At 43.5% G+C, this 27472-nt stretch overlaps 1 protein-coding gene across 4 annotated transcripts in view; it reads left to right on the top strand.

Annotated features, from left to right (window-relative positions):
• Positions 1-6335: 6335 nt before the first annotated feature.
• LOC119946751 (far upstream element-binding protein 2-like) overlaps positions 6336-27472 on the top strand; it is a 35236-nt gene continuing 14099 nt past the window's right edge. Inside the window, exons 1-11 of one of the 4 annotated variants that reach the window (XM_038768193.1) lie at positions 6336-6635; positions 10182-10278; positions 18204-18242; positions 18478-18517; positions 19572-19621; positions 20088-20159; positions 24978-25035; positions 25618-25792; positions 26059-26157; positions 26698-26796; positions 26912-27014. In XM_038768193.1, coding sequence (XP_038624121.1) covers positions 6447-6635; positions 10182-10278; positions 18204-18242; positions 18478-18517; positions 19572-19621; positions 20088-20159; positions 24978-25035; positions 25618-25792; positions 26059-26157; positions 26698-26796; positions 26912-27014 — 1021 coding nt within the window. In that variant the 5' untranslated portion in view covers positions 6336-6446. Of the gene's footprint in view, positions 6636-10181; positions 10279-18200; positions 18243-18477; positions 18518-19568; positions 19622-20087; positions 20160-24977; positions 25036-25617; positions 25793-26058; positions 26158-26697; positions 26797-26911; positions 27015-27472 lie in introns of all 4 variants that reach the window. The other 3 variants (XM_038768191.1, XM_038768192.1, XM_038768190.1) reach the window with 3 other exon arrangements.

The following is a 27472-nucleotide window of genomic DNA, read 5'->3' as shown; positions in this document are numbered from 1 at the left end:
TATTTATTAATGTATGTATGTATATTAATGTATGTCTCCCCCTCTAGTCATTCCTTCCTTCATTCATTCAATCATATTTTTTGAGCATTTACTGTGTGCAGAGCACTGCACTAAACACTTGGCATAGTACCATACAACAATAAACAGACACATTACCTGTCCACAAAGAGCTTACAGTCTATAATGGGGGAGACAGACATTAATATAAATGAATAAATTATAGATATGTACTTGAGTGCTCTGTGGCTGGGACAGGAAAAGAATAAAGGGAGCAAGTCAGGTGAAGCAGAAGGGAGTGGGAGAACAGGAAGTGGGGGTTTAGCAGAGATGAATTCTTGGAGGAGATATGCCTTCAAGTATGATTTTGAGGAGGGACAGTAATTAGTTGGATTTGAAGCAGGAGGGCATTCTAGAGCAGAGGCAGGATGTGTGTTAGGGTTTAGCCAAGGAGTCACCAGGTACAACCATGTGGATATTGAAGTCTTCAAGGATCAAACTGGGCATGGAGAAAGAAGGAAGGAACATGAGAATGGGGTCAAAATGGTTAAAGAAGTTGGAAGTGGGAATGTAGATGACTGTGATTAGAATCTGGAGTGGTTTTGAAGGCGTATAAAGAAAAGGATGGGGAGGTGAAAAGGTGTGAAAGCGACACCGGGGCTGGAGAAGGCAGCCAACACTTCCTCCTTTCCCAGTGAGTCTGGGGAAGTGGGAGAAGAAAAGGCCTCTCACTGGAGAGAGCAGCAGGGGAGAAGGACTGGTCAGGGGAGAGCCAGGTTTCAGTGATGGCAAGGAGGAAGAGACAGCAGGACAGGAAAAGGTCAAGGATAAAAGGGAACTTCCCCATGATAGAGAGGGGGTTCCCTAAGCCACATTTGGCAGCAGCTGTAGAGGGGGGAGAGTGTGGGGAGAGAGCACATGGGATGGGGAGGGTTTGGATGGGAATGAGTTGGCAGGGACCGGAGCAGGGGGATGGGATAAGGGGTGACCCTGGGACAAATGGATTCCAGGGAAGGAGATGGGGCAGAGGTGGGAGTGGTGCGAGGATTAGGGCAGCAAGGGAGGAGGTGAAGAAGAGGATTGGGTTGGGCAGACATGATGTTGGGGGGTATTGTAGGGTCATGGTGACCCAGGATGGGTTTATGAGATAAGGAAGATAATGGTGCTGTCTCTGTGTTGAGCAAGTGAGAAGGAGGACAGGGGTTTGCTGAATTCACTCAGCAGACAATCCAAATCCTCCTCGACCTCTCAGCTGCCTTCGACACTGTGGACTACCCCCTTCTCCTCAACACGGTATCCAACCCTGGCTTCACAGACTCCATCCTCTCCTGGTTCTCCTCATCTCTCTGGCCATTCATTCTCAGTCTCCTTTGCAGGCTCCTCCTCCCCCTTCCATCCCCTTACTACAGGGGATCCTCAAGGGTCAGTTCTGTTCTCTATCTTCTTAAATATTATTATCTGTTCTTAAATATATCTGTTCTCTATCTTCTTAAATATTATAATCTGTTCTTAAATATATCTGTTCTCTATCTTAAAAATCAACTTAACTTCTCTGAGCCTCAGTTACCTCATCTGTAAAATGGGGATGAAGACTGTGAGCCCCCGTGGGACAACTTGATCACCTTGTAACCTCCCCAGCGCTTAGAACAGTGCTTTGCACATAGTAAGCACTTAATTAATGCTATTATTATTGTTATTATTATCTACACTCACTCCCTTGGTGAACTCATTCACTCCCATGGCTTCAACTATCATCTCCATGCTGATGACACCCAAATCTAGATCTCTGCCCTTGCTCTCTCCCCCGCCCTTCAGGCTCGTGTCTCCTCCTGCCTTCAGAACATCTCCATCTGGATGTCTGCCCACCATCTAAAACTCAGTATGTCCAAGACTGAACTCCTTATTCATTCATTCAATTGTATTTATTGAGTGCTTACTGTGTGCAGAGCACTGTATTAAGTGCTTGGGAAGTACAAGTTGGCAACATATAGAGTTGGTCTCTACCCAGTAACAAGCTCACAGTCTAGAACGGGGAGAGAGACAATGAAACAAAACATGTAGACAGGTGTCAAAATCGTCAGAACAAATAGAATTAAAGGTATACGCACATCATTAGACTGTGAGCCCACTGTTGGGTAGGGAATGTCTCTATATGTTGCCAATTTGTACTTCCCAAGCGCTTAGTACAGTGCTCTGCATATAGTAAGCGCTCAATAAATACAATTGATGATGATGATGATGATCATTAACAAAATAAATAGAATAGTAAATATGTATAAGTAAAATAAGTAGTGTACAAGTAAAGAACAGTTAAGTTTCATTCTGGAACCAAACCCAACCTGATGGCCAAGCACTGCACGTAAGAAGAAATTACTTGGAAATCTATCCCTCCCTCCATCTACTCTTTTCTTTCCCCAACCTTAGAGGCTTTTCTGATCCCTTTTTCTCCAAACTTGGCTTTGTTCTGCTGTCTCTCTTGCCCCTTCCCTAAGGCTTTGTTTTAGTAGGGGTGATGGAAATTAGCTATTAAAATGAAGGACAGGAAAATGTTTCCAGAGTTCTGTAGGCCCTGGAATATTTACAGTTGAAACTAGGGAGTCTACATGCATTCAGCTCTTAGTTGGAAGTTCAGAGTTAAAAAAATTAGTGAGTGGGAGGTTTTCTAGTCCAACTCCACCAACTTCCATGTCCTTGGAAGGGTAAAGAGCTAGGGTCAGGAACCAGGTGTCTATTCATCAGTGAGTCCCAGCTGAAACTCTGGTAAAGTTTCATATCCCCCTTCTCTCTGATGGCAGTGGTGGATGCATGGTGTGAGTAGCTTATCTTCCCTCCCAAACCCTGCCCTCTCCCTGGGTTTCCCGTCACTGTAGATGGTACTACCATCCTTCCTGTCTTAAAAGCCCACAGCCTTGGTGTCATCCTCGACTACACTTTCTTGTTCACCCCTCACATCCAATCTGTCACCAAATCCTGCCAATCTCACCTCCACAACATCGCCAAGATCCGTCCTTTCCTGTCCATCCAAACTGCTACCTTGCTCGTTCAATCTCTCATCTTATCCTGCCTGGATTACTGCATCAGCCTCCTCTCTGATCTCCCATCCTCCTGTCTTTCCCCACTTTAGTCTATACTTCACGCTGCTGCCCAGATTAACTTTGTGCAGAGATGCTCTGGGCATGTTACTCCCCTCCTCAAAAATCTGCAGTGGCTGCCTGTCAACCTATGCATCAAGCAAAAACTCCTCACTCTCGGCTTCAAGGCTCTCCGTCACCTCATCCCCTTCTCCTCACCTCCCTTCTCTCCTTCTACAGCCGAGCCCACACCCTCCACTCCTCTGCCGCTAACCTCCTCACTGGGCCTCATTCTCATCTGCCCCACCACCGGCCCCCAGCCCACGTCCTCCCCCTGGCCCAGAATGCCCTCCCTCCACACATCTGCCAAGTTAGCTCTCTTCCTCCCTTCAAAGCCCTACTGAGAGCTAACCTCCTCCAAGAGGCCTTCTCAGACTGAGCCCCCTTTTTCCTCTCCTCCTCCCCACCCCTCCACCCTACCTCCTTCCCCTCCCCACAGCACTTGTATATATATATATATATTTGTACAGATTTATTACTTTGTTTTACTTGTATATATTTACTATTCTATTTATTTTGTTAATGATGTGTATATAGCTTTAATTCTATTTGTTCTGACGATTTTGACACCTTTCTACATGTTTTGTTTTGTTGTCTGCCTCCCCCTTCTGGACTGTGAGCCTGTTATTGGGTAGGGATCATCTCTATATGTTGCCAACTTGTACTTCCCACGTGCTTAGTACTGTGCTCTGCACACAGTAAGTGCTCAATAAATATGACTGAATGAATGAATTAGTGAAAGTGATTAAACCCAGGCTCTGACCTGTAGGTCTGTGTTCTTTCATTTATTCATTCAATTGTATTTATTGAGCACTTACTGTGTGCAGAGCACTATAATAATAATAATGATGGCATTTATTAAGTGCTTACTATGTGCAAAGCACTGTTTAAGCACTGGACTAAGTGCTTGGGAAAGTACAACACAACAATGAACAAACACATCCCCTGCCCACAGTGAGCTTACAGTCTAGAGGTGGGAGACAGACAACAACACAAATAAATAAAATATAGATATGGACATAAGTGCTATGTGGCCGGGAGAGGGGGAGAACAAAGGGAGCAAGTCAGGGTGATGCAAAATGGAGTGGGAGAAGAGGAAATGGGGGGCCTAGTTTGGGAAGGTCTCTTGGAGGAGATGTTCCTTCAGTAAAGTTTTGAAGTAGGGGAGAGTAATTTTCTGTTGGATTTGAAGAGGGAAGGCAATCCAAGCTAGAGACAGGATATGGGCCAGGGGTTGGTGGCAAGACATTTGAGCCAGAGGCAAAGTGAGAAGCTTAGCACTAGAGAAGTGAAGTGTGAGGGCTGGGTGTAGAAGGAGAGTAATGAGGTGTGGTTGCGTGCTTTAAAACCAATGATGAGGAGTTTTTGTTTGAGATGGAGGTGGATGGGCAACCACTGGAGTTTCTTAAGGAGTGGGGAAACATGTGCTGAACATTGTCATAGAAAAATGATCTGGGCAGCATAGTGCAGTATGGACTGGAGTGGAGAGGGGCAGGGGGCTGGAATCAGCAAGGAAGCTAATGCAGTAATCCAGGATAGGATGAGTGACTGTGATAATGTGGTGCTATTCTGCTCCCTATTATGGATTAATCAATCAGTGACATTTTTGAGCACATATTGTGAGCCACTGAACTAAGCACTTGGGAGAGTAGAAAGCAATTGAATGTGTAGACACAATACCTGCCCAAAAGGAGTTTACAGTCTTAGTGGGGTAGACATATGATAAAATTCATTCATTCATTCATTCAATCAATCCTATTTTTGAGTGCTTACTGTGTGCAGAGTACTGTACTAAGCACTTGGGAAGTACAAGTTGGCAAAATATAGAGACAGTCCTTACCCAACAACAGGCTCACAGTCTAGAAGGGTATAAAATACATTCATATAGAGGAAATGGAGAGCACAGGGACATGCATATAAGTGCTGTGATTTGGGAAAAGAATCAAAGAGAATCAAATCCTAGTGCACTCAATAAAGAGGGAGAATAAAGTGGAGAAATTAGAGCTAAATCAGGAAAGCCCTCTTGGAGATGTGATTTTAATAAGGCTTCGAAGGTAGGAAAAGTGATGGTCAGGCATACATGGAGAGGGGAAGGGAGTTCCAGGCCAGAGGGAGGTTATGGACAGTGGGTTGGTGGAAAGGCAGAATAAATTGAAGTATAGTGAGTATGTTGACATTGGAGGAGAGAAGTGTCATGGTGGGCTATAGTATATTTTCAAGGTCTGGGAGTATTATTTTTTTAATGGTATTTATTTAGCATTTTCTATATGCCCAACACTATACTAAGATCTAGGGTAGATGTAAGCTCATTTCGTTTGACATAGATCACATAATAATAATAATGGCATTTGTTAAGAGCTTACTATGTGCAAAGCACTGTTCTAAGCACTGGGGGGTTACAAGGTGATCAGGTTGTCCCGCGTGGCGCTCACAGTCATCATCCCCATTTTACAGATGAGGCAACTGAGGCTTCGAGAAGTTAAGTGACTTACCCAAGGTCACACAGCAGACATGTGGCAGAGCCGGGATTCGAACCCACGACTTCTGACTCCAAAGCCCGTGCTCTTTCCACTGATCCATGCTGCTTACCTAATCAGTAAGCGCTCAATAAATACAATTGAATGAATGAATGAGTGAAAATGGGCTTCACCATCTTAATCCCCATTTTATAGACTACACAACTGAGCTACAGAGAAGTTAAGTTACTTGCCTAAGGTCACACAGCAGAAAAGTGGGAGGGCTGGGATTATAACCTAGGTCCTTCTGTCTTCCAGATAACACTGCTTCTCATTACCACTTCTGTTTTTTTGGGGTAGATATGGCTTCGGAACAGGGATTGGTTCATATTATTAGCATCTATTCTCTGAGGGACATTTATTAAACAACTTAGTTTTGGTAGGTTTTGAGAATATTAGCGCTCATCTCAGTACTAATTGGCTTTCCATCTTGTCCGGCGGTTCCCAATTTTTTCTTTCGTGAAGAAACTACAGCCAAACTACATTTCATGCCCGTCACCCTCACCCCGGCTTTTTATACCTATCTAATTGGGTAACGGAATCCCCTGTGACCACTGAAAGTGCCCACCTCTGCATCGTCTAGCTTGGCAACGTGATTGGTTGAATAGGACCTTGTGATTAGTTATTTGGAGTTGTCTATCAGGGCTTTTTTTTAAATCAACTCCCTACCCCTATTCGTCCGTTGACTCCCAGAATCCTTTGCGGTTCTGTGGCCTTGTTCCCGCTTTGAGCTACCTCCTCCGTCTTTTCAGTTTAGGCCTTGTATACTTCTCAGCTCCTTCCTCGTTTTCCCGCCACCGTCATGGCGGACTACAACGCAGGGGGACCCCCAACCGCCGGGGGAATAGGACTCGGAGTCAGTGGTGGAGGACCTCCAGGCCCTTCGGGCGTCGGGGACCGGGGAAGCGGAGGACAAGCTGCACCGCCAGTAGGGGGTAACTCGGGAATACGTAAGGACGCGTTCGCTGATGCCGTTCAGCGGGCCCGACAGGTGAGAAGTGGGCCCGTGTTTAGGGTGGCTACCATCGGCACTCAAAAATACCGGGCACCGCTTTGCCCGTCTCTTAACAGCTCCCCAGGCACTTTCCCCTCTTCTGGCACGCAGTACCGGACAGGGTCCTGATCAAACTGAAAACTGTACCAAATCCACCTTAATCCACGGGAAGGGTGGGGACGGGATGGGGGATGAATCTGGCAGTAGTTACATGGAGGGGTTGTCGGGGAGTTAAGAGCCGGGGTGGGATGAGATGTAATTTTGGGAGCAGAGAATGGGTGATAGGAATTTCATTATGTAGGTCGTATTGGGGACTGAACGAGGGGTCTGAGGTATCTACTGTATGACAGCTCGCTAGGGGAGTTTATACTTCGCATAAAGAAAACACGAAGGGAAAGAACTTCTGGGAGTTCAGAGGAAGAAAAGGAAATTTTGAGTGGCGAGGCGAGAAGCCCTCCAGTACGCCAGAGCCGTAAGAATGGCCTGAGGCGTTTTCCAGTGAGAGGTTGGAGGGAATTTAAGAATAAGGGAAAAAATGAATAGTCCGTTAATCCAAGTGGGAGATTTCTAACTCTCCTGCCAATTCTGAGTAGCTGTCTTGTATTCACTTTTAAATACTGAGCTCAATCAATCAATCAATCAATCCGCTAATTATTAATTAACTCTTTGAATTTATGAATTTAAAGGGCACTGGCTTTAATGTGTTTATTTTAATTCTCCCATCCCAGGCCTTTTAGTTCATGGAGAAAGTCATGATATCTCATTTTATGTTTGTTCAGGTGGATCCAGAAGTAAATGTTTTTCCTTGTATGTCATACAAATAGAAAGAATACAAAGTGACTCAATTTAAGATGTCCATCCAAGGACTTTTTCATTTAAGGATGTCAGGTATTATGGTATACTATGGAAGAGTTCTAAGAGATTATTTCGGAGAAATTGGCAGTGGGATTAGCCACTTATCAGTTATGTCAGATTTACTGCTTTAATAATAATGATGGTATTTATTAAGTGCTTACTATGTGCAAAGCACTGTTCTAAGCGCTGCTTCTTACTTTAATATTACTATGGAAGTATTAAAGGATGTTTTGATAGGTTATAACAACAACAATACACTGTCACTTTCTGTTACATACTTACAGGTCTGCCTGTATATATTCACTATGTTTAAGAGATACAGTGTCACTGTGGGCATCAGTCATATCAAAATTGGGGCAAGCTACTCCTAGAGTGATAAGTTCTGTTAGATAAACTCTTTCCCTGACTGGTGCTTTTGAGTAAAAAAAATCTGTAGGGCGTTGCCCCTTCAAGGTTGAGATGATAATTGGATGTAGTTTGGCTTAGAGAAGCAGTGTGGCTCAGTGGTAAGAACATGGGCTTGGGTGTCAGAGGATATGGGTTCTAATCCCAGTTCTGCCACTTATCTGCTGTGAGATCTTGGTCAAGCCACTTAACTTTTCTGTGCCTCAGTTATCTCATCTGTAAAATGGGGATGAACACTGAGAGCCCCACATGGGACAATCTGATCACCTTATATCTACCTTAGTGCTCAGAACAGTGCTTGGCATGTAGTAATCGCTTAAGCAAATGTAATCGTTATTATTATTATTATTATTAGATGTGGGAGATTTGATGTCTTGAAAATGCATTTCATTTCTGAGAAGCATGCTGGTATGGTGAGAAACTTGTTGCTATGTTAAACAGCATGGCATAGTGAATAGTGCACGGCCTGGGAGTCATGCAATCATGGGTTCTATTCCTGACTCTGCTACTTGTCTACTGTGTGACCCTGAGAAAGTCACTTAACTTCACTGTGCCTCAGTTACCTCATCTTTAATATGGGGATTGAGACTATGAGCCCACAGGGGACAGGGATCGTGTCCAATCCAGTTTGCTTGTGTCTACTTCAGTGCATAGTACTGGGCCTTGCCAGTACTAATAAATACCATAATTATTATTATTTTTATTATTTCATTTGCTGACCAAAATGAGTATCACTTTTCGGCAGCCTTAAAATAGCCTAAAAGGGCTGGTTGAGTAGGGAATTAACTAATTAATCTTTAGCTGGTATTTTTGGTAAGTCTCTGTAAAACAGTATTTGAAGTGAAGTTTTGAGGTGAAATTTTAAAGTGAAGTTTTATTTCTAATTTAAGAACCACTTTGGCACGTTTGTTTCAGCCTTTAAGGAACTTTTGTCATCTGAACTCAAATCTTAAGATTTTAGAATGATGTATAAGTAGAAGCTTCAGAGAATAATTTTGTAGTGAAATATTGGGAAGAAAGATGGTGTTGGATTGGTAATTAATGTCAAAGAAAATTAATTGAAACTTCAGAAGAACATTGAAAATGGAGAGAACTGTGGTTGTGAGTACCCAAGGCAATGTCAGTGGAATTTATTGAGTGCTTTCTATGTTTACATCTTGTTCTAAGCTCTTGGAAGAGTACAGTCTGAAAGAGATGGAAGTCATGTTGCCTGCCTAGCAGGAACTTACAGTCTAGAAGGGAAGATACATATTAAAATAAACAAATGGCAGGAAAGTGATATGATATTGTCCTTGATTCATATTCAATTTGTCACTAAATTCTGTCTGTTCAGCCTTCATAACATCACCAAAATCTGGTCTTTCCTGTCCATCCAAACTGCTACCACGTTAATCCAAGCATTTACCCTATCCCACCTTAATTCAGCCTCTTTGCTGACCTCCCTGCTTCCTTCCTCTTCTGACTCCAGTTCATACTTCATTCTGCTGCCCAGATCATTTTTCCACAGAAATATTCAGTCCATGTGTCCCCACTCCTCAAGAACCTCCAGTAGTTGCCTATCCATCTGCATCTCAAATAGAAACTCCTTATCATATATTCATGTCTGACAGATTATCACTATCTTTATTGAAATAATATTTCCTCGTGAAAGTCTTACTGAAGCAACGTCTTCTCCAAGAGCCTTCCCCACCAGGCACTACTTCCGGCACTCTCTTCTGGGTTCCTGTTGCATTTAAATTTGCGCCTTTAATTCATCCGTCCCTCAGTCCCAAGCACTTATGTACATACCCATAATTTATTTATTAATGTCTGTTTCCCTCTCTAGATGATAAGCTCATTGTGGGCAGGGAACATATCTGCCTGCTGTTAGATTTTACTTTCCCAATCACAGTAAGTGCTCAGTAAGTACAATTGATTGATTGATTGATTGAAAGAGTTCTTTCACTAAGAAAGCAAAATAGCAACCAGAGATGTCCTCCTTTAACAGCAAAGGGTTTGGTACTGCTTTACATATGGTAGAAAAGTTCCAGAGTTGGTCCCACCTGAAAAATGTAGAGCAAAAATTTTTAAATATTTCACCTGTTTTGGGTTTCCAAGAAATTCTCAATATTAAGATTCAGTGAGTTTTTATGAATCTGTTTTGCTCTGAAGCTATTGAAGATAATTTGTGTAATCGAAATGTCTAAACCAGTTAGTAATGTAAATGTATTTCATTCTCCTGGGAATGCAAAAGACAGAAGCAGACTCCTAAACTGTAATTGACCCATTCTGGTTTATTTTTAGATAGCAGCTAAAATTGGAGGTGATGCAGCCACATCAGTGAATAACAGTACTCCAGATTTTGGGTTTGGGGGCCAAAAGAGACAACTGGAAGATGGAGGTAATTTTTATTGTTTTTGCTAATAATAATAGAACGTGGTACAAAATAGCATTATCCTAAACATTTGAGATGCATTCATGAAAAGTAAATGACATTCATTGAGAAGGAGCAAGGCCTGGTGGATACAGCATGGGTCTGGGAGTCCAAAGGTACCGGGTTCTAATGCTAGCTCCACCACTTGTCTGCTGTGTGACGTGGACAAGGCACTTAATTTCTTTGTGTCTCAGTTATCTCATCTGTAAAATGGAGGTAAGAGAATGAGCCCATGTGGGACATGGACTATTTTCAACCTGATTTTCCTGAATCTACCCCAGTGCTTAGTACTGTGATTGACAGATAATAAGTGCATAACAAATGCAATGAATGAATTAAATAATGAATGAACAAACAAACATACATACAGTCAATCAATCAGTGGTATTTATTGTGTGCTTGCCATGTGCAGAACACTGTAGTAGGTGCTTGGGAGAGTACAGTGCAGCAGAATTAGCACATATGTTCCCTGCTCATAATGATCATATAAACATATGCATACATAACTACCTACATAAATGGGCTCACAGTCTAAATAGTGGAGATTGGATGTGTTATAGAACATTGGAAACATCCACTTGACAAAAATACATTTACACTTACTATGTACCAGACACTCTACTAAACAATGGGATAGATAAAATCTAATCAGGTAGAACACAAAGTGTGTCCCAAACAGGACTCACAGTCTTAATTCCCATTTTACAGATGAGGTAACCGAGGAACAGAGAAATGAAGTGACTTGCTCAAGGCCTCATATCAGACAAGGGCTGAGTCAGGATTAGAACCCAGGTCCTTCTGATTCCCAAGCCCATGGTTGATCCACTAGATAATGTTGCTTTTCAATTGAAATTCAGAAATTCCAAAATATCAAATGTAAAATCAAGTAATTAATGATATTTATTGATTGCTTTACTGTGTGTAGAACACTGTACTAAAGCTTTGGGAGGGTAGAGTAAAAAATCTCTGCCCTCAAGAAGCTTACAATCTTTAAAATAATTTATAGTTATGGGAGGCTTCTAAAGTGAGTTATTTATCTGAAATGATATTCTTCGGGCCACATAATGTTATCAGTATTAATTTAGGAAAAGTAGCAAGGTCTTGTAGAAAAGCTTGGGAGTCAGAGGAACTGGGTTCTAATCCCAGTTCTGCCACTTGCCTGCTTTGTCACCTGCCCCTCATTTTCCTCACCTGTAAAACGGGGATTTGATGCCTGTTTTCTCTTCATGGGACTCGTTTATAATGTATCTGTTCTCCATAGTGAATAGTAAGCAGTAATAGTAAGCACTTAACAAATAATATTATTATTGTTATTTATAATAATAATTGGATTTTAGTTTTACCATAGACCCTTCTACCTAACTCATTTTGTCCTGACAGATTCCTTTTGAGCTAGGGCGAAGCAGGTATTATTATCACCATTTTACTAATGAGGAAATGGAGTCACAAAAAGTTTGAAATTGTCTGCCTAAAGTTCCCTGACAGGGCAGTGGCTATGCTGGGGTTGAAGCCCAGTTTCCGACTCCTCTATCCAAGTTCCTTCTGAGGACACCGCTCCTCATACTACTTTAAGCAAAGCCATCTGAAAGACTACCTAACTTTCACAGAAGTCTCATTGTAATATAAAGTTTTTGGTGGGGTATTTTTCCATCCTCCACTCATACCAGGGAGTGAAGCTCATCTTAATGATGGTTGAGTGTTGCCGTCTGCCTCCACGCGTCCGGCTCAGCGGGGAGACGGGCACTCGTAATGGAAGAACACAGGCCAGGCGAGTCTCAAGGTGGACAAGGAGACTGTTTATTCAGCACACTGTGGAGGATTTTATACAGTGAGGAGCCTCAAGGGAGTCAGGGGACAGGCGGATGACTGCAAGCTTATCAGCAAGGCTGAGCTTATCAGCAAGGCTGAACTTGTCAGCAAGATTGAGCTCATGAGCAAGACTGAGCTCATCACCAAGGCTAAGCTTATCAGCAAGGCTGAGCTCATGCCTAGATCTGCACGTTCCCATTCTCAGAACAGCGTCAAGTTATTCATCTAGCAGTCTGACTTCCTTCATTGCTCCTTGTAAGTCTTTCTGTGAGCACAGAAGGCCAGGTGGCCTGGCTTACTACCTAGGCCCAGATGTTAGGTCTGCCACAAGTCCCCCGTTTTGTTTTTGAAACAATTGCAAAGCATGGAGTTGAGTAAGAAGTGGGCTAAGGAAAACAGATAGCCATCGGGCAACGCAGGGCAGGCAAAACGGCCAAGATCAACAAAATAATATATGGGAGACTATGAAGCAGCACTGAGAGCCAATTAAAAGGATTAACCGCCTCAAGGGCAGAGATGATCGGTGAAGCAATATCGGCGGGAATGGTCAAGGGAGGGGTATTTTGCAAAGCATCGGAGAGTAAGGCAAGGTGTGACAAATCAAGGGAGACATTCGAAGAATGCCAGGCTCCTTGGAGCCAGTTTCGGACTGCGGACCACGAAAATCCGGGAAATGTGGCATTATAATAATATGGGGTCATACAGATATGAGGGTAACGATAATCACAACGTTGAAAAGAAAGTTGAGTGCGAGTAGCAAGGAGGGAGACATTGACAAGTGCCTCTTCTCCTGGTCCTTCCCATTGAATCGCATCCCCCCCTACAAGGTCAGAAGCATTAGTGAGAATATCTCCCACCGGGTCCTGCCACGTAACTGGCCGCACCCACGGAGGGTACAGAACAAAAGTCCAATAGTCCTCAGTAATCACAACAGTGGAGGAGGTGAGAATCAGGAAAGCGATCATCATTTTTAGGAACTTTGCTGCTGATCCTCCAGAGGAAGGGTCGCGTAGGCTGTATCCTGGTTCTCTGTCAGCTCCTGAAGTATGCAGGGTGAGGGAGGGCGTGCTGCAGAAAAGACGCGACGTATGTTCTTTGTAGGTATCCAGATCGGGCGGTCCTCAGTTTCTGGAAAGACACAAGCATACCCTCGGCCCCATGTTAATAAGGGATCTGGCCCTCGCCACTGGCGCGTGAGAGGGTCCTTCCATTTTACTCTTTTGGGATGTTCTTTAGTGTCCCTGCTGCCCCATTTTTCAGCAGGGGTGAGACATTTGTCATCCATAGTTAAAAAATTAAGGGTATATATAGCAGGTTGTAATTGTCTATGGGGAGAGGTCAGTTCATCTCCCCCTTTTTGTTTTTCCAAAAAAATTTTGAGCCAACGATGACGGTTTTCGACAATGGCTTGACCCGTGGGATTGTATGGAATACCCGTAACATGGCGAATAGCAAAAATATTACAGAAAGACCGGAACGCTTTAGAAGTGTATGCGGGACTATTGTCGGTTTTCAATACCTGTGGAATTCCCATAAAGGCAAAAGCAAGAAACAAATGATCCATAACAAGTTTGGCTGATTCACCAGTGTGAGCCGATGCAAAAGTAAATAATGTACAGGTATCAACAGTAACATGAATAAAAGCCAATCTGCCAAAGGGAGGGTAATGCGTGACATCCATTTGCCACAGCTTTCTTGGTGCAAGACCATGGGGATTCGTGGCTTCAGAGGCCACAGGTAATGTAGTAACACAGGAGGTACAGGCTTTCACTATAGCCCGCGCGCTTTCCTGAGAAATGCCAAATTGACGGCGCAACATTCCCGCCCCTTGGTGGAAGCGCTGGTGGGCTTGCGAGTCTGCGGCTTGTAGCGTCCAAAGGGAGAAGAGCCAGAGCCAACAGTGGTGCAACAAAAATAATTGCTTTTGGTGCACCAGCAAAACAGCTAATTCCCCCAAATAGTCTTCATCCACCACTTCCGGCAAGACAATCAACCCCTTTTGGGTTAGTCTGCTACGGCCCAAGATGAGTCCCACAGTACCCTTTGGGAGAGGGCCAGCGACCCCCATGGGGATTCGTTGAACCCCCATTTCAGGGGTTATAATCAAGTGTCCCACCACAGGGAGGTCGAGGCCAGCGGAGCCGCTAGTGGCTTGCTGCAATTCGCCGATGGTGGACAGTTTTCGGGAGAAGTCAGAGCCTGTTCCTTCGGAACAGCTGCGCGCTGCAGAGAGAGTGCTGCCCCTATTGTTGTTGGGGCCTGGGGCCGGCCCCTGCGTCTGTTTCCCGGCACAGGGCTGCCATTATTTGAGAACATTGAGCGGCATTCAGAAGCCCAGTGGCGTCCTTTTTCGCATTTTGGGCATACTGAGGCTGGTAGCAGTCTGGAAAAGTTCTGTCGTGAGCTACGACAATCCTTCACCAAATGTCCGCTCTTTCCACAGTGAAAGCACACCATGTCTGCCTTAGTTTGTCTTTGCATTGCTGTGGCCATTAGATTTACATTGAAAGAGGCTGTCCCTACATCCTGACATCGGCGTACCATGTCAGTGATGGACAACGTCCGTTTGCCCCCAGCTAAGGCACGGTTGCAGTCTTGGTTAGCATTGTCATAAGCCAGCTGTCTTAATAAAATAACTACTGCCGCATTATCACTGATGCTGCGCTGGATAGCCATCGTCAGGCGGCTGACAAATTGTTCAAATGGTTCTGACGGTCCTTGTAATATTTTTGTAAAACTGGAGTTTTGTTTTTTTTTCGCCGGGAGCTTTTGCCATGCAGCTTTCCCCGCTATCATTATTTGTTGATATGCTTGCAGAGTGTAAGTTAATTGATTGGCAGTGTCCGCAAAAGGCCCAGTCCCTGTAAGCATCTTGAAAGTGATTTGAACTGGAGGTTGGGCGCGATCATTACGACGCGCTTGCTCCGCGCACAAATCAAAAAATTCTGCCTTCCAAAGCAAATAGTCTCCGCCATCCAGGACAGTCTCGGCTAAGGTTTGCCAATCATACGGGCAAAGGATTGAGGAAGCAATACTTTCTACGAGTGCCAGCACATAAGGAGCCGTGGGTCCATATGTCGTAGCACCCTGTTTCACTTCTTTTTAATAATTTGAAATTCAAGAGTTCGTGGGTACGTATTACCTGACCAGGATTACCAGGGTCAGGTTGCTCCATCACAGGGAAACCCATCAACAGTTCAATAGGTATCTCCTCTCCCCCTTCCATAGCAGCCCCCATCGCTCGCTGCAGAGGTGTTTGTGCTGCTTTCGGGACCCATGGAGGGTGTGGTGGGGGGGGGGGGGGGCGGTGCGGACAGAGTTGGCTCAGTGAAAGGATTCCACTTTCCTTTCAGCCACTGCTTGGGATTACAGTCTATCAATGCAGATTCAGGCGGGGGAGGCAAAGGGGGGTCAAGACAAATCATAGCTTCGTCTGGGCCGGAGGCCACATCTATCCCTGCCAACTTTTCCTTCAAGGGAATTTTGTGTTCAGGAGTAAGGCAGATTTTTAATACATTCCATAAGGAGAACGCAGCGACAGGAAAAGCCTGGGGTCGTTCTTCTCATAGTCTGGAACTCATCTGCCTTCCCACTATTTCCCATCGTTCTAAATCCACTATTCCTTCCTTTGGAAACCAAGGGCAGCATTTTTCCACGCATTCCAAAAATTGTTCAATCTGGGCAGTGGTGATAATCAACCCACGCTCCTTTACAACATCCTTAAGTAATTGGATATAATGATTCCGAGAACGGAATTGAATTTGTCCCATTTTCTTCCCTGCTGTAAGCCTGGTGTTTGAAAATGAAAGTAAACTTAAATGCCCTCACCTCTTCCGTTCCTTTGGTGAGTCACTGCGCAGTGATGAGTTGCTTCGTGAGGGTTGCGGTGCTGAGTCTGAGGGTCCAGGCTTCATGTCCCTGTCCCTGTTCGGGCGCCATTTGTTGCTGTCTGCCTCCACGCGTCCGGCGCAGCGGGGAGACGGGCACTCGCAATGGAAGAACACAGGCCAGGGGAGTCTCAAGGTGGACAAGGAGACCGTTTATTCAGCACACTGTGGAGGATTTTATACAGTGAGGAGCCTCAAGGGAGTCAGGGGACAGGCGGATGACTGCAAGCTTATCAGCAAGGCTGAGCTTATCAGCAAGGCGGAACTTGTCAGCAAGATTGAGCTCATGAGCAAGACTGAGCTCATCACCAAGACTAAGCTTATCAGCAAGGCTGAGCTCATGCCTAGGTCTGCACGTTCCCATTCTCAGAACAGCGTCAAGTTATTCATCTAGCAGTCTGACTTCCTTCATTGCTCCTTGTAAGTCTTCCTGTGAGCACAGAAGGCCAGGTAGCCTGGTTTACTACCTAGGCCCAGATGTTAGGTCTGCCACAGTTGAGATAATGGCAGTCCTAAATCCCTAAAACCAAGGTGAATAGCATTTTTTATACAGGGAATGATGTTGGGAGAAATAATGGATTGGGCTGAAAAAATAATTTTTTAAATTTAAAAATATGATTTTAGGCCTTAAAACATGAATAATTCCAGTGCTTCTAGTTTTTCTGATGTTCTTTGTAGTGTGGTGAGGTAGGTTTGGACAAGTGAATTGAATTTTTCTGCTGACTGGGCTGGGAATCCAAGACTTTCCCAGGATTCTTCTTTTGTGTTGCTTAGCATCCTCTTGTAAGTTCAGATGGTTTTATAATCATATAACTTGGGCATCAGATTTTAGATAACAAGAAGATGGGATCTTAGGGAAAGCACTGTGGCCTAGTGGAAAGAGTGGCAGGCTTGAGAGTCAGAAGACTTGGGTTCTAACTCTGACCCTGCCACTTATCTGCTGTATGATCTTGGGTTTTCACTCAACTTTCTGTATTCAGATTTCCTTACTTGTAAAATTGGGATTAATTATCTGTTCTTCCTCCCTCTTAACCTGTGAGCCCTATGTGGAAAGGGACATTCCCTTGGTGTGTTGTTGTTGTTTTTTTTAATGGTCAGGCTCTGTACCAAACACTAGGGTAGATACAAGTTAATCAGGTTGGACACAGTCCATGTCCCACATGGGGCTTACAATCTTAATCAATCAATCAATCGTATTTATTGAGCGCTTAATGTGTGCAGAGCACTGTACTAAGCGCTTGGGAAGTACTAGTTGGCAACATATAGGGACAGTCCCTACCCAACAGCGGGCTTACAGTTTAGAAGGGGGAGACAGAGAACAAAAGAAAACATATTAACAAAATAAAATAAATAGAATAGATATGTACAAGTAAAATAAATAAATAAATAGAGTAATAAATACGTTCAAAAACATATACGCATATATACAGGTGCTGTGGGGAAGGGAAGGAGGTAAGGCGGGGAGGATGGAGGGGAGGGGAGGGGGAGAGGAAGGAGGGGGCTCAGTCTGGGAAGGCCTTCTGGAGGAGGTGAGCTCTCAGAAGGGCCTTGAAGGGAGGAAGAGAGCTAGCTTGGCAGATGTGGGGAGGGAGGGCATTCCAGGCCAGGGGGATGAGGTGGGCCGGGGATTGACATTTTGCAGATGAGGTCATTGAGACACAGAAGTAAGTGATTTGCCCAAGTCACAAAGCAGACAAGTGGCAGAGCTGGGTTTAGAATACAGGTCCTTCAAACTCCTAGTTCTGCACTCTGTCCACTAGGCCATGCTGTTTCTCACTACACCATGCTGATTATCTTGTGTCTGTCCAATGCTTTTAGTACAGTACTCGGTATGAACTGCTGCAGCAGAAGCAAAATGGCTCAATGGGTAGAGCATGGGCCTAGGAGTCAGAAGGTCATGGTTCCTAATCTTTGCTCTGCCACTTGTCTGCTGTGTGACTTTGGGCAAGCCTCTTCACTTCTCTGTGCCTCAGTTATCTCACTTATAAAATGGAAGTTGATACTGTGAGCCCAGTATGGGACAGGGTCTGTGTCCAACTCAATTTACTTGTATCCACCCCAAAGCTTAATACAGTGGCTGGTACATAGTAAGTGCTTAACAAATACCGTCATCGCTATCATTATTATTATTACATATTAAGTGCTTAACAAGGACCTTTAAAATAAAGCCAAACCTCTTTTATTTTGCTTCAGCAGATCAGCCAGAGAGCAAGAAGCTGGCAGCTCAAAGTGAGTGTAAGTATATTTTGTTTTTATGGAGTAGAGACAAGTTGGGTACAACAGAGTAAAGTCTTCTGCATTATCTTTCAATTGAAAACTGTATAGTTGATCCCTAAATTAGTTGGAACTGGAGCCTATTTCTGCTCAAAGGCACAACTTTGGTCTGTCAAGGCTGGTATAGTACTTTTGAAGATCTGCAATCCCTCTGAGCCAGTTCTAACCAAGCATATATTTTTGTTTATCTCTCTAGCTCTTGGTTCACAGCTGGGACCCATTCACCCTCCTCCAAGGTAAGCTGCAGTCTTTTTGGACTAATTTGTAACCCTGCCAAAGATTGGGACTCATAATACATATTGTGTTTATTCAGTTATTCAGAGGCGGATTATCTGTTATGTAGATCATCCTTTATTTTTTCCTTCTCTTTTTAGGATTGGTCTTTGGTCATTGAGAGACCAATTTAGTGAATAAGAAGAGGTGGATACTAGTACAGATAAAAATATGAAAATTCTGGATTTTGTCTTTGGTTTAATTGGCATTGAATTAACAAGAACCTGTGTTAAACTCAATAAAAAAAAAGTAATATAGGAGAAGTGGGTATCTGCTCTTTTTCTCCTTCTGTTATGCTTTCCTGAGGTTTGCCTATCAGCACTGGGATCACCATCATTTTCCCCCTAAAATGAATGTTATTTTATTTTTGCTCACTTAGAAAGTACCTCATTTCTAAGGGGGAGGTTAGAGCAGGGCTATCTAGGCTCAGATGGTGTCTTGCCTTGCTGATGCTCAGCATAAATAATTAACAATAAATAATTATGGTATTAAGTGCTTACTGTATGCCAAGCACTATTCTAAACACTGGGATAGTTACAAGATAGTCAGGTTGATCATAGTCTTTGTTCCCTACAGGGCTCACAGTCTTAATCCCCATTTTACAGATTTGGTAACTGAGGCCCAAAGACGTTAAGTGACTTCCCTAAAGTCACATAGCAGACATGAGGCAGAGCCTGGATTAGGACCAATGGCCTTCTGGCTCCCAGGCCCATGCTTTATCCACTAAGCCACGCTGCTCCTCAAAGTGGGTTTAGAAGAAGAAGCGTACTAAGCTTCACTGCACTATCTTGGCTCTGGAATTTTTCATTCTCTTATCTAGTTGGGTACAGTTTTTATTATTGAGGATTATTTATTATTTGTCCGGGAAAGTCATCCCTGTTACCCCGGTTCATTGATTGGAAACATTTCTAACTATCCTTTTTTCAGATGACTCCTCAGATTTTCAAATCTAAATTTCTTCAAAATCCTTGTTCCTCCTTTTTTCACCATATTCACTTGTTTTGTATCCCCTAGCAGATCTACAATGACAGAAGAATATAGGGTCCCAGACGGCATGGTGGGATTGAGTGAGTATGGGATCAGAGGAAGGAGATCATGGGGTCTCATTATTTTTAATCCTCAGAGATAATTTTGTACATTTTTGTATCAAACCAGGCATCTTTGATCTGAAAGAGCCTCTTGTAATGTTTTAAATTATCTATATTTCCTCTTCTGTGGACCCTGAAATCTCTTAGTAAATGACACTTTCTCTCCTGGAAGATGAGGCTATGTGAAAGTGTTTTTCCCCCAGGCTTAATAGAAAGACCACTACCCTCTAAGCAGAATCTGAATTTCCATTTCCTTTGTCTCTTGGATAGTAGTTTTGAGGGTGGCCTTAAGTGAGCTAGGAAACTGGGGAGGGATAGTGGGAGGAAGAAGACCTGGAGCGGTGGAAGAGGTTATTGACTAGTTTTCCCACCCAAGACTTAACGGAATATAAATACCCTTAATTTTGGTGGAGCCCTTGAGATATTTGCATTTTTCCCTCCCCAGTCATTGGTCGAGGAGGCGAACAGATCAACAAAATTCAGCAAGACTCTGGTTGCAAAGTACAGATCTCTCCAGGTAAATTGGAAAATTACTTTTGCTGGCCTAAAACTTTACTGAGAGTGTACTCAAGAAAATGCCATAGTCTGACTTTCTGAAGTTCATACATGAATTTATGCAACAAAAAGAGAGTTACCCAGAGCAAGTAAGATAAAAAGTAGAGTCAGGATTAAGGGCTGCTTATCTTCATTTGTGGATCTTTGCGACCCCAGTTCAGCACTGTCAGATGAAAAAAAAAAGCTAAAACCATTTTCCCTCCCCCAACAAGGGTCTCATTGGAGCAGTCAGTCCAATCAATCAGTCCATCAGTCATATTCATTGAGCAGTGTATTAAACTCTACTGTATTGAGTACTGTATTAAACACTTAAGAGTTTAGTATCCCAGAGTTTGTCAGCTGCCCACAAGGAACAAGACGTAAACATATATAAATATTAATTAATTAATATTAATTAAAATTAATGAATAGATACATTAAAAATATGTACATAAGTGTTTTGGGCCTGAGGATGAGGTGAATACCAAGTACTTCAAGGGTACAGAGCCAAGTGGCTAGGTAACTCAGAAGGAAGAGGGAGCTGGGAAAAAGAGGACTTAATCGGAGAAGGCATTGTAGAGGAGATGTGATTTTAATAAGCCTTTGGGGTTGGGAAAAGTGGTTGTCTGGTGTATATGGTCGGGGCTAGGAGTGGTTCATTGCAGAGGGAATTGGCAGTGAGGTGGGTGAGATTGAGGCCCAATGAACAGATTACTACTAGAGGAGCAAAGTATACAGGCTGGACTGTAATAGGAAATCAGGAGGTAAGATAGGAGGGGGCAACATGATTGTGTGCCTTAAAACGGTTGGTAAGGAATTTCTATTTCTTGTGGAGTTGGATAGGCAACCACTGGAGGTACTTGAATGAGAAATATGGACTGAACAGATTTTTTGGAAAGTGATTCAGGCAGCAGAGTGAAGAGTAGACTGGAGAGGGGAGAGACTTGTAATAGGAAGGTCAGGAAGGAGTCTAAGTAGTCCAAAGCAAGATGAAAAAAATGCTTTCGTCAGCCTAGTAGTAGTTTGGATGGAGAGGAAAGGGTGGATTTTTATGGTGGTGTAAAGGTTGAGCCAACAGAATTTGACGACAGATTAAATGTATGGGTTGTATGAGTGAAATGAGTTGAGGTTAATGCCAAGGATATGGGCAGATGTAGGGTTGTATGACACTGTCTAAATGATAGGAAAGATAGGGCAGTGTTTGAGTGGGGAGATGAACTCTTCTCACTCAAACCTTGACCTCCTCATGACTTTCCCATCATTGTACATGGCACCAGCCCCATCCTTTCTCACAAGCCAGTCACCTTGCCGTTATCCATCACTAAATCCTGTTGGTTCCACCTTCATATTATTACTAAAATCCCCCCTTTTCTCTCCATCCAAACTGCTGCCACATTAGTACAGTTGCTTATCCTCTCCCACCGTGATTACTGTATCAACCTCCTTGTTGACCTCTCAGCCTGTTGTCTCTACAATCCCAGTCTGCTGCCCAGGTCTTTTTTCTACAAAAATATTCAAAATGTGTTTCCCCACTCCTCAAGAAACTCACAGTGGTTGCCCATCCACCTCCGCATCAAACAAAAACTCACAGTGATTTTAAAGCACTTCATCACCTTGCCCCCACCTACCTCGCCTAGCTACTCTCCTACTATAACCCAGCCCACACACTTCACTCCTCTAATGCTAAGCTTATCACTGTGCCTATCTTGCCTATCTCTCTGCCAGTCCCTCTCCCACATCCTCCCTCAGGCCTGGAATACCCTCCCTCCTCAAATCCAAGGGACAAATACTGTTCCCTCCTTCAAAGCCTCATTGAACTCTATTGATTTATTTTATTTGTACATATTTATTCTATTTATTTCATTTTGTTAATATGTTTTGTCTTGTTGTCTGTCTCCCCCTTCTAGACTGTGAGCCCACTGTTGGGTAGGGACCGTCTCTATATGTTGCCAACTTGTACTTCCCAAGGGCTTAGTACCGTGCTCTGCATACAGTAAGCGCTCAATAAATACGATTGAATGAATGAATGAATTGAAGGTATATCTCCTCCAAGAGGCCTTCTCTGACAAAGCCTTCCTTTCCTCTCTTCCTGCTCCCTTCTGCATTGCGCCATCTTTCTCCCTTTATTCATTCCCCATCCCAGACCCACAAGACCTATGTACATATGTGTAATTCATTTGTGTTAATGTTCATCTCCCCCTCTAGACTGTAAACTCATTGTGGGCAGGGAATGTGTCTGTTTATTGTTATTATACTGTTCCAAGATATTAGTGCAGTGTTCTGCACACAGTAAGCACTCAATAAAGTGGAAGAGAGGGAAGAAGAGAGACTTTGGGAGGGAAGATAAGGAGTTCTGTTTTGGACAAGTTGATCTTGAGATGATGGGTGGACATCAAAGTATAGATGCCCTGAAGGCAGGAGGAAATCTTCTCAGAGCCCTCACACTCCGCCCTTCTGGCTCTAACCTTCTCACCATGCGTTGATCTAGCCTGTCCTGCTGTAGACCCCTGGTCCACGTCCTATCTCTGGCCCAGAATGCCCTCCCTCAAATCCACCAAAACATCACTCTTCCCCCCTCAAAAATCTCCAGTGGCTACCAATCAACCTACGCATCAGGCAGAAACTCCTCACCCTCAACTTCAAGGCTGTCCATCACCTTGCCCTCTCCCACCTCACCTCCCTTCTCTCCTTCTACAGCCCAGCCTGCACCCTCCATTCCTCTGCTGCTCATCTCCTCACCATGCCTCATTCTCACCTGTCCCGCCGTCAACCCCCAGCCCACGTCGTCCCCCTGGCCTGGAATACCCACCCTCCCCACATCCACCAAGCTAGCTCTCTTCCTCCCTTCAAGGCCCTACTGAGAGCTCACCTCCTCCAGGAGGCCTTCCCAATCTGAGCCCCCTCCTTCCTCTCCCCCTCCTCCCCATCCCCCCCCGCCTTACCTCCTGCCCTTCCCCACAGCACCTGTATATATGTATATATGTTTGTACGTATTTATTACTCTATTTATTTATTTATTTATTTTACTTGTGCATTTTTATTCTACTTATTTTATTTTGTTCATATGTTTTGTTTTGTTCTCTCTCCCCCTTCTAGACTGTGAGCCCACTGTTGGGTAGGGACCATCTCTATATGTTGCCCACTTGTACTTCTCAAGCACTCAGTACAGTGGTCTGCATACAGTAAGCGCTCAATAAATACGATTGAATGAATGAATGAATGAATGAATGAATGAATCACTCTTCCCCCCTTCAAAGCCCTACTGAAGGTTCCCCTCCTACAAGAGACCTTCCCAGACTAAGCCCTCCTTTTCCTCAGCTCCTCTGCTTGTCCGCTTTACCTCAACTCACTCCCTTTGCTCTTCCCCCCACCCCACAGCACTTATGTATTTTTGTTTATGTATATAATTCTATTTATATATTGATGCCTGTATACTTGTTTTGATGTGTACATATCTATAATTTTATTTTTTTATATTGATGCCTGTTTACATGTTTTGATGTCTGTCTTCCTCCTTCTATACTGTAAGCCCTATGTTGGCAGGGATTGTCTCTCTTTATTGCTGAATTGTACTTTCCAAGCGCTTAGTACAGTGCTCTGCACACAGTAAGTGCTCAATAAATGCGATTGAATGAATGAATGAATGGTAGTTAAAGCCATGGGAATAAATGAGTTCTCCAAGTGGGTGCAGGTGGAAAATGAAGGAGACCCAAAACTGAGGCTTCAGGGATCCAACCTGTCAGAGTGTGAAAGGCAGAGAAAGAGACCTCAGATAAGACTGAGGAGTGGTCAGAAAGACAGGACGAGAACCAGGTGAGAACAGTGTCAGTGAAGCCAGTGTTGGTTCATGTTTCCAGGCAAACTTAGTTGTGGGCAGGGAACATGTCTACCAACTCACTGTATTGTACTTTCCCAAGTGTTTAGTACAGTGTGCTGCTCACAGCGCCCAGTAAATACCAATCAAATGATTGATTTTTTTTTTTGAAATCATTTTTGTTAAGCACTTACTATATGCCAGGCACTGTGCTAAACTTTGGGGTAGATACAAGGTAATCAGGTTGGACCCAATCTCTGTCGGACATGTGGCTCACAGTCTTAATCGCCATTTTACCAATGAGGGAACTGAGGTCCAGAGAAATTAAGTGACTTGCCCACCATCACACAGCTTACAAATGGTGGAGCCAAGATTAGAACCTGTGCTCAATCCATTATGCTATGCTGCTTCTCTTGGTGATTGATTAATTGAAAATTCATTAATTCTTCCAGGCTGAGCCCCCTTTTTCCTCTCCTTCTCCTCATCCCGTGCCGCCCTACCTCCTTCCACTCCCCACAGCACTTGTATATATTTGTACAGATTTATTACTCTATTTATTTTACTTGTACATATTTACTATTCTATTTATTTTATTAATGATGTGCATATAGCTATAATTCTTTGACACCTGTCTACACGTTTTATTTTGTTCTCTGTCTTCCCCTTCTAGACTGTGAGCCCATTGTTGGGTAGGAACCGTCTCTATATGTTGCCTACTTGTAGTTCCCAAGCGTTTAGTACAGTGCTCTGCACACAGTAAGTGCTTAATAAATACGATTGAATGAATGAATGAAAGGGGGTGAGCCACAGAGCCAAAGACTGCTAGAAGGTCTTGGAGATTTAGGATAGAGTAAAGGCTGTCGGATTTAGCAAGAAGAGCATTTGGTGACTTTCACTAGAACTTAGAAGTGTAATTGGCATTCTGTAAAATTTTCTAAATGTTTCTCTTCTGCAGTCCTGAACTAGAATACTTTTGTCTTTCTGCAGATAGTGGTGGCTTACCTGAACGTAGTGTCTCACTAACTGGAGCCCCTGAATCTGTGCAGTGAGTACCTTTTTATGACAGAGGCCTTCTCAATTTAATCTGTTGTTTTTCTTCCTGCGATTTGACAATAAGAGCATAGTATAATCAAGTCAATCTGCAACCTATTGAGCACTGACTCTGTGAAGTCTTGGTATTTGACACTGGGAGGTGGGATGTGGGATGTGACTGACAATGTAATTGAAGAGTTAGAAAAAATTTTAATGAGAAACTAGGTCCTCTGATTCCAAAAAGTATAATGTATTAATTTTATTACATTTTCTCCCAGGCCTGAGGAGACCTGCAGGCTTGACAGGAAAAGTAGCTCTCAGTGCAAGATTTTCCTTTGCTGAATCAACAATGCTATTTACTTCAGTCTGTGGCAGTTTAACTGCATTGGTATTGGATCTGATTAAGTTTCGCACCTCACTATTCCTTCTGTGGAGACAGAATAGCTCAGTGAAATCTGTTGACAGTCCTCCACAGCTGTCTCCTCAGAAAAGTTTCTCTATATCTGGATAACAGCCTTTTGAGAAGAGGTATGTCAGTGGGACAAAGAACATGTTCATTACTTCTCACCTCTGCATGAATCTCATCTTCCCACAGGAAAGCAAAGTTGATGCTGGATGATATTGTTTCTCGAGGGCGTGGTGGCCCTCCTGGTCAGTTCCATGATAATGCAAATGGGGGCCAGAGTGGCACAGTGCAGGAGATCATGATCCCAGCAGGAAAGGCAGGCTTGGTAATTGGCAAAGGTGGTGAGACCATTAAACAGCTGCAGGTGAGCTACTTAATCAGAAAGGTATTGACACCTTTTAAAGAGGTCACCTCCCACAGCTCTGGATCTTGAATCTAACTCACACCCTTCTTTTCATTCTCTTCCTTTAATATCACAGCTATTCACTCCTCTCTTGCAACCTTTATAACCTTCACTGAGGGGTGGGTTATTGCTGGTCCCTGCTAAAGTTGCTGATGCTCTAACCATTTGCCTACAATTTATGTGATGGTGGTAGAGATGAACACTAACACTTTGGTTCTTTTAAATAGGAGCGAGCTGGAGTAAAAATGATTTTAATCCAAGATGGGTCCCAAAACACAAATGTGGACAAACCTCTCCGGATCATTGGGGATTCATACAAAGTACAGGTAACGGACAGAGAAGAGAGAGCTAAGTGTAAGGTGGCAACCATAGGTCAACTTCTTAGCAGAGCTAAAAAGGCACAAAATGATTGTTTTCTTCTTACTAGCACTTTGAAGTCCGTCCTGTCCCATTCCCTCTCATCCCTCCCCTGTGCCCCTGCCCCTTTTCCAGTTCCACACTCAAAGTGAACAGCTTAATTTCACAAAGTTAAGGACTGGTCCCTTTGGAATTGTAAGAATTCAGGTCCCTTGAACGTTGGAAAAGTTGGGAGAGACTCGAGAATCACATGAGACCCAGTCTGGCATGAAGCAAAATAAGTCAAGTTGCTAGAAAAGCCATTTTTCAACTTTCTAGAACTAGTCAGAAATATCTACTATATAGTGATATTTGGGAGTTTTGCTCTTTTGTTTGGCTCATGTGATTTTACAGTTTTCATAATAAGTCAAAGACTTAGGTCTCATAATTCAGAAGCAGGTGCTTTGAACAGGGACTGTAGAGGGGAGGACTATATATTCGCATATATCTACTTGTGTGTGTGTTTGCAGCAAGCCTGTGAAATGGTGATGGACATCCTTCGGGAACGTGACCAGGGAGGGTTTGGGGATCGTAATGAGTTTGGATCCAGAATTGGAGGAGGAATAGATGTAAGTAACTTCTTAAATATCCTTCTACTAAGCAAGTTTAGGTATGTCGGAGATGTGGTTTAGCGAGCAACAGAAATTTGTGAAAGATTCTTGAATGTCTCCTTTCTGCATTCAGGTCCCAGTACCCAGGCATTCTGTAGGTGTGGTGATTGGACGGAGTGGAGAGATGATAAAAAAAATACAAAATGATGCTGGAGTGCGGATTCAATTCAAACAAGGTAGGACTTTGGAAAGGCAGAGGGGATTCACTGAGGTTGATTTGATGACCCAGAAACTCTGGTTGCAGGCTATTATTTCTATCCTTTAATAAGCATTTGTTTTTCTTAGTCCTATAGGAACAACACATTTCCCACTCATAAGTCAAATTAAGCTGATCTGTTGCAGTCAATAAGACAATCAATGGTATTTTTTTGATGGCTTATTAGGTGCAGATACATGCACTAAACTCTTGGGAGAGTAGTAGTAATAATGATGACAGTATCTGTTATGCACTTATGTATCAAGTACTCAATTGCTGATACAAGCTAATCAGGTTGGGCACTGTCAGTCTTAATCCCCATTTTACAGGTGAGGTAACTGAGACACAGAGAGGTTAAGTGACCTGTCCGAGGTCCTATAGCAGACAGTTGGCGGGGTCAGGATTAGAACCCATATCCTTTTGACTCCCAGACTCTTG

This window comes from Tachyglossus aculeatus, chromosome Y3 (assembly GCF_015852505.1).
Source record: "Tachyglossus aculeatus isolate mTacAcu1 chromosome Y3, mTacAcu1.pri, whole genome shotgun sequence".
NCBI classification, from domain to species: Eukaryota; Metazoa; Chordata; class Mammalia; order Monotremata; family Tachyglossidae; genus Tachyglossus; species Tachyglossus aculeatus.
This window is presented reverse-complemented; position numbering and strand designations above follow the sequence as displayed.